Below are 7,500 nucleotides of genomic sequence, written 5' to 3'. Positions count from 1 at the left end.
GAATAAAAGTATTGATTTATTTAATTTTATTTCAAAATAAAGTAAAAATTCGTACTGACCCCAAACTTTTGAACGGTAGTGTTTAATGTTACAAAAGATTCTATTGGAGATAAATGCTGTTCTTTTCGACTTTCTATTCATCAAATAATCCTGAAATAAAAATGTAAATAACTGTTTTCTACACTGATAATAATCATTAATATGATGATCTGATGCTCAAGAAACATTAGAGTGATTTCTGGAGGATCATGTGACACTGAAGACTGGAGTAATGATGCTGAAACTCAGCTTTGATCACAGGAATAAATTACACTTTACTGTATATTCACATAGAGAACAGCTGATTTACACTCTCTTTCTTGGCGTTATTCCCGCTCAATTGCAGGGTCCGCTTCACACACACATGATTTGGCACAGGTTTTACTTCGGATGCCCTTCCTGTCACAACCCAGCACAGAGAGTTCTGGACAAGAAAACTGATTTACACTGGAATAATATTTCACTGTTTTTACTGTATTTTTGATCAAATAAACACAGCTTTAGTGAGCAGAAGAGACTTCTGTAAAAAACAAATCTTGCCGACCCAACCGTTGGACTGGTAGTGTAGTTAGGGTTAGGGTTCTAGATCTGGTGTGAGCAGGCCTTCGCTCTCTGTGCTCTGACTGGGTTAGGGTTCTAGATCTGGTGTGAGCAGGCCTTCACTCTCTGTGCTCTGACTGGGTTAGGGTTCTAGATCTGGTGTGATCAGGCCTTCGCTCTCTGTGCTCTGACTGGGTTAGGGTTCTAGATCTGGTGTGAGCAGGCCTTCGCTCTCTGTGCTCTGACTGGGTTAGGGTTCTAGATCTGGTGTGAGCAGGCCTTCGCTCTCTGTGCTCTGACTGGGTTAGGGTTCTAGATCTGGTGTGATCAGGCCTTCACTCTCTGTGCTCTGACTGGGTTAGGGTTCTAGATCTGGTGTGATCAGGCCTTCGCTCTCTGTGCTCTGACTGGGTTAGGGTTCTAGATCTGGTGTGATCAGGCCTTCACTCTCTGTGCTCTGACTGGGTTAGGGTTCTAGATCTGGTGTGATCAGGCCTTCGCTCTCTGTGCTCTGACTGGGTTAGGGTTCTAGATCTGGTGTGATCAGGCCTTCACTCTCTGTGCTCTGACTGGGTTAGGGTTCTAGATCTGGTGTGATCAGGCCTTCGCTCTCTGTGCTCTGACTGGATTAGGGTTCTAGATCTGGTGTGATCAGGCCTTCGCTCTCTGTGCTCTGACTGGATTAGGGTTCTAGATCTGGTGTGAGCAGGCCTTCGCTCTCTGTGCTCTGACTGGATTAGGGTTCTAGATCTGGTGTGATCAGGCCTTCGCTCTCTGTGCTCTGACTGGATTAGGGTTCTAGATCTGGTGTGATCAGGCCTTCGCTCTCTGTGCTCTGACTGGATTAGGGTTCTAGATCTGGTGTGAGCAGGCCTTCGCTCTGTGTGCTCTGACTGGATTAGGGTTCTAGATCTGGTGTGATCAGGCCTTCGCTCTCTGTGCTCTGACTGGGTTAGGGTTCTAGATCTGGTGTGATCAGGCCTTCGCTCTCTGTGCTCTGACTGGGTTAGGGTTCTAGATCTGGTGTGATCAGGCCTTCGCTCTCTGTGCTCTGACTGGGTTAGGGTTCTAGATCTGGTGTGATCAGGCCTTCGCTCTCTGTGCTCTGACTGGGTTAGGGTTCTAGATCTGGTGTGATCAGGCCTTCGCTCTCTGTGCTCTGACTGGGTTAGGGTTCTAGATCTGGTGTGATCAGGCCTTCACTCTCTGTGCTCTGACTGGGTTAGGGTTCTAGATCTGGTGTGATCAGGCCTTCGCTCTCTGTGCTCTGACTGGGTTAGGGTTCTAGATCTGGTGTGATCAGGCCTTCACTCTCTGTGCTCTGACTGGGTTAGGGTTCTAGATCTGGTGTGAGCAGGCCTTCGCTCTCTGTGCTCTGACTGGGTTAGGGTTCTAGATCTGGTGTGAGCAGGCCTTCGCTCTCTGTGCTCTGACTGGGTTAGGGTTCTAGATCTGGGTTAGGGTTCTAGATCTGGTGTGATCAGGCCTTCGCTCTCTGTGCTCTGACTGGGTTAGGGTTCTAGATCTGGTGTGATCAGGCCTTCGCTCTCTGTGCTCTGACTGGGTTAGGGTTCTAGATCTGGTGTGATCAGGCCTTCGCACTCTGTGCTCTGAATGGGTTAGGGTTCTAGATCTGGTGTGATCAGGCCTTCGCACTCTGTGCTCTGACTGGGTTAGGGTTCTAGATCTGGTGTGAGCAGGCCTTCACTCTCTGTGCTCTGACTGGGTTAGGGTTCTAGATCTGGTGTGATCAGGCTTTCGCTCTCTGTGCTCTGACTGGGTTAGGGTTCTAGAACTGGTGTGATCAGGCCTTCGCTCTCTGTGCTCTGACTGGGTTAGGGTTCTAGATCTGGTGTGATCAGGCCTTCGCTCTCTGTGCTCTGACTGGGTTAGGGTTCTAGATCTGGTGTGATCAGGCCTTCACTCTCTGTGCTCTGACTGGGTTAGGGTTCTAGATCTGGTGTGATCAGGCCTTCACTCTCCGTGCTCTGACTGGGTTAGGGTTCTAGATCTGGTGTGAGCAGGCCTTCGCACTCTGTGCTCTGACTGGGTTAGGGTTCTAGATCTGGTGTGAGCAGGCCTTCACTCTCTGTGCTCTGACTGGGTTAGAGTTCTAGATCTGGGTTAGGGTTCTAGATCTGGTGTGAGCAGGCCTTCGCACTCTGTGCTCTGACTGGGTTAGGGTTCTAGATCTGGTGTGAGCAGGCCTTCGCTCTCTGTGCTCTGACTGGGTTAGGGTTCTAGATCTGGGTTAGGGTTCTAGATCTGGTGTGATCAGGCCTTCGCTCTCTGTGCTCTGACTGGGTTAGGGTTCTAGATCTGGTGTGATCAGGCCTTCGCTCTCTGTGCTCTGACTGGGTTAGGGTTCTAGATCTGGGTTAGGGTTCTAGATCTGGTGTGATCAGGCCTTCGCTCTCTGTGCTCTGACTGGGTTAGGGTTCTAGATCTGGGTTAGGGTTCTAGATCTGGGTTAGGGTTCTAGATCTGGTGTGAGCAGGCCTTCGCTCTCTGTGCTCTGACTGGGTTAGGGTTCTAGATCTGGTGTGATCAGGCCTTCGCTCTCTGTGCTCTGACTGGGTTAGGGTTCTAGATCTGGGTTAGGGTTCTAGATCTGGTGTGATCAGGCCTTCACTCTCTGTGCTCTGACTGGGTTAGGGTTCTAGATCTGGGTTAGGGTTCTAGATCTGGGTTAGGGTTCTAGATCTGGGTTAGGGTTCTAGATCTGGTGTGAGCAGGCCTTCGCTCTCTGTGCTCTGACTGGGTTAGGGTTCTAGATCTGGTGTGATCAGGCCTTCGCTCTCTGTGCTCTGACTGGGTTAGGGTTCTAGATCTGGGTTAGGGTTCTAGATCTGGTGTGAGCAGGCCTTCGCTCTCTGTGCTCTGACTGTGGTTCTGAAAGCTTCCTCACGCTCCGCTCTTCACACTGATGCTGTCGGACTCCTGCAGATCCGGCACGTCCACACACACCTCGGTTTCCTCATCACAGCTCGACACACACACCGCTGGCTCCAGGAAGTCCTGAGGGAACGTGGCGGACATTAGTAAACACAAGATCACGGATAAGGTATTTCAATTTTCTTTTCTCATCCACTTTTTCTCATTTTTAACTCCATAATACTTAAACGTGAAACAAGATCTTGAGCAACAATACTGAGTTGATGAAATAATGGTCGTCTGAAGCATTTACACAAGCACAGGTCTGCTGAAGAGGGTCAAAGGTCATGGAAACATCAGGAGCACTCACAGTCTGAATGAAGCGCAGCGATTGGATCGTCAGCTCAGTTCCTCCGAACAGTCGCGTACAGTCGCTGTATTCCCCCTCCTCCAGCACACACTGATGACCTCTGAACCCTTCGCTGGAGAAACACACCCATCTAACACACACACACACACACACTGAGTGTTTCTGACCAGCAGTGTGTTCATGTGACTGATGGAAACATCAGCTGCTGTGTAAAGATGGAAACACACACTGGACGGGAAGCATTTACATTCACACTGCCGACTGTACAGAGCCTGGTATATTTTTCCATTAAATTACATTATATTTGTTCCAAATCATTATAATGTATTTAATAACTTTATATTTAATAACACACACATACTCACTCACTCATATAGTCACACACACTCATATACTCACACACTCATATACTCACACACTCATATACTCACACACTCATATACTCACACACTCATATACTCACACACTCATATACTCACTCACTCATATACTCACTCACTCATATACTCACATACTCACACACACTCATATACTCACACACACTCACTCTCACACACCCATATACTCACACTCATATACTCACATACTCATATACTCACACACACACACTCATATACTCACACTCATATACTCACATACTCACACACACTTATATACTCACACACACATACTCACACACACTCATATACTCACACACTCATATACTCACACACTCATATTCTCACACACTCATATACTTACTCACACACACACACTCACAAACTCATATACTTACATATACTCACACACACACACTCACACACACCCATATACTCACACTCATATACTTACTCACACACACACACTCACAAACTCATATACTTACATATACTCACTCTCACACACCCATATACTCACACTCATATACTCACACTCATATACTCACACTCATATACTCACACTCATATACTCACATACTCACACACACTCACTCTCACACACCCATATACTCACACTCATATACTCACACTCATATACTCACACTCATATACTCACACTCATATACTCACACTCATATACTCACACTCATATACTCACATACTCACACACACTCATATACTCACACACATACTCACACACACTCACTCTCACACACCCATATACTCACACACTCATATACTCACACACTCATATCCTCACACACTCATATTCTCACACACTCATATACTTACTCACACACACACACTCACAAACTCATATACTTACATATACTCACACACACACACACTCACAAACTCATATACTTACATATACTCACACACACACATACAGACACACTCACACACACTTCCAGCCAGTCGTCACTCGTCACTACAGAAGTTCATCAATTTGCAGATGTTTCCATCTGAAACATTAACAGCATCACTTGTTTCATGAGAATCAGAGACACACACACTCCCCCGGTGACCCGTAGAGAGGAGGCGGCGGCGGGTCCCTCGATGTCCCTCAGACGGGGTGTGTGATCCAGAAGCTCCCAGCACTGACCCTGGAACTGCGGCTTCTCAAACAACATCACCTACACAGGAGACAGAAATGCCATCCGCTGATCTGAGAACAGCCCTGAACATCAGCATCCGTTTGTGTGTGTCTTACCTTCGGGTCCAGAGGTCTCGTCACCCGCAGCCCAGCCTGAAACAGCAGAAACACAGCAGACGTTAGCGTGCGCTCGCTGCCGTCGCGTGATGTTTGCCCTGTGGAGAGCGTGTCTGTGGGTGAATATGTACCAGTTCCACTGGCCGAAGACTCTTCACACGGGACAGCAGGGGATCCTGGAGAACCGGCGTGATTCTGCCGTCAGCTTCCAGAATGGCAGACGAGCCGCTGAATCCAGGCTGATCAAACACCAGCCAGCTGCACACATCCAGGGAACGAGGACAGCACACATAAACATCCGGCTGCTTTTTAACGGCTTGCCCAAAATAAATAAATGTCACAAGCATGTCCTTCGTAAGAGAAAGCTGCGGATTCCACTTTTTTAATAATTACTTTGCTAATCAAACTTTAACGCTTGCACCTTGGACCTTCGCCTGGACACACACACACACACTCCAGATCTGACGAAGGAGATTCGCCTGGACACACACACACACACACACACACACACTCCAGACCTGACGAAGGAGATTCGCCTGGACACACACACACACACACACACACACACACTCCAGACCTGACGAAGGAGATTCGCCTGGACACACACACACACACACACACACACACACTCCAGACCTGACGAAGGAGATTCGCCTGGACACACACACACACACACACACACACACTCCAGACCTGATGAAGGAGATTCGCCTGGACACACACACACACACACACACACACACTCACACACACACTCACACACACACACACTCCAGACCTGACGAAGGAGATTCGCCTGGACACACACACACACACACACACACACACACACACTCCAGACCTGACGAAGGAGATTCGCCTGGACACACACACACACACACACACACACACACACACACTCACACACACACTCCAGATCTGACGAAGGAGATTCGCCTGGACCAATGACAGCGCAGTGCTGAAGTATCCACTATCCTCTCCCTATGGAGGATCCCTTTCCCACTCTACAGATAAAGCCTTGTGGAAATTACGGTTCGCGTACCTCGAAGTGATAAAATAAAACAAAATTCTGTATCAAAACTTATAGGCAAGACAAGTAGTTTGTTTAGGCATGGTGTGTAGGGAATTACAAACCTGCGCACACATATTCAAACACACATAACTATAGAATCAGTTCTTAATGCGCATGTGAACGCCATCAGCGTTAATCACAGGTTCAGTTTAAAGTCTGTTAGAGAGAGCGGTGTGTGTCAGCGGCCGCTAATAACAAATGATCTTTACAACGGAAGTGAATCAATCAAAACTAACTTTATCTGGACAATAACTTTATTCTAGAGCTGCTGTAAAGCCTAAACACTCTCTGTTACTGTAATCTCCTGTTATCACTGTAAAGCTGCTGTGGAACATCTGTGCTGGTAAAGTGCTGGATAGATGAAGGAGACTCGACTTGACTTTTTTGGCCAATTAATAATCCATAATAATTGTGTCTTTGGACGTGGTGGACTGGTGAAACGCTCCTGGTCTCTAACCCTCGTGGCAATGCTAGAAACACTTCAAACGACCAGTTAGTGATCAAGAAAATGACAAAAATAAATTATGGTTTCTGCCCAGATCAACTAAGATCAAACTTCCTGCTTTCTTTAAAGGGTCATGAAACCCCAAAACACATCTGCACATCACCACCGTGAACGGCCAGGCTGAAACGGGGTTTCATGACACTGTAGATCTCAGATGGTGTCTGATGTGGACAGGCCTTCCCTACCATCCGGTCCTGACGCAGAGGTGCGAGAGCAACACGGGCCCGTCCCGCTCCGGCAGGTCCGTCGCGGAGGAAACACGGATCGGCTGAGACGTGCTGGGATACAGATGGATCTCTGGAACACGGTCATCCTGAACAGAACACACACTTTAACTCCAGCAGAGCTCATGAACACACAATACACACACAGAGCCTGATCCATGTCTGTTCGTTCACCTGACTGGTTGTTTATGTTTCTTTTATTATTATTAAAGTTACATTGAACGTTCGCTGGTTCCCTGAGCCT

At 47.6% G+C, this 7,500-nt stretch overlaps 1 protein-coding gene across 1 annotated transcript in view; it reads right to left on the bottom strand.

Moving 5' to 3' along the window:
* The window catches only part of LOC130073355 (very large A-kinase anchor protein), a 59,107-nt gene that overhangs the window by 27,867 nt on the left and 23,740 nt on the right, over positions 1–7,500 (bottom strand). Inside the window, exons 8-13 of the mRNA XM_056238713.1 lie at positions 7,218–7,345; positions 5,587–5,713; positions 5,456–5,491; positions 5,257–5,378; positions 3,824–3,953; positions 3,488–3,597 (exon numbers count right to left, since the gene is read on the bottom strand). Of these exons, the coding sequence (XP_056094688.1) occupies positions 3,488–3,597; positions 3,824–3,953; positions 5,257–5,378; positions 5,456–5,491; positions 5,587–5,713; positions 7,218–7,345 (653 nt within the window). The remainder of the gene's footprint in view (positions 1–3,487; positions 3,598–3,823; positions 3,954–5,256; positions 5,379–5,455; positions 5,492–5,586; positions 5,714–7,217; positions 7,346–7,500) is intronic.

This window comes from Rhinichthys klamathensis, unplaced genomic scaffold (genome assembly GCF_029890125.1).
Source record: "Rhinichthys klamathensis goyatoka isolate OS25496 unplaced genomic scaffold, OSU_Roscu_1.1 h1tg000531l_1, whole genome shotgun sequence".
In the NCBI taxonomy this organism is placed as follows: domain Eukaryota; kingdom Metazoa; phylum Chordata; class Actinopteri; order Cypriniformes; family Leuciscidae; genus Rhinichthys; species Rhinichthys klamathensis.
The sequence above is the reverse complement of the archived record's forward strand: the minus strand, read 5'-3'. Positions and strand labels throughout refer to the sequence as shown.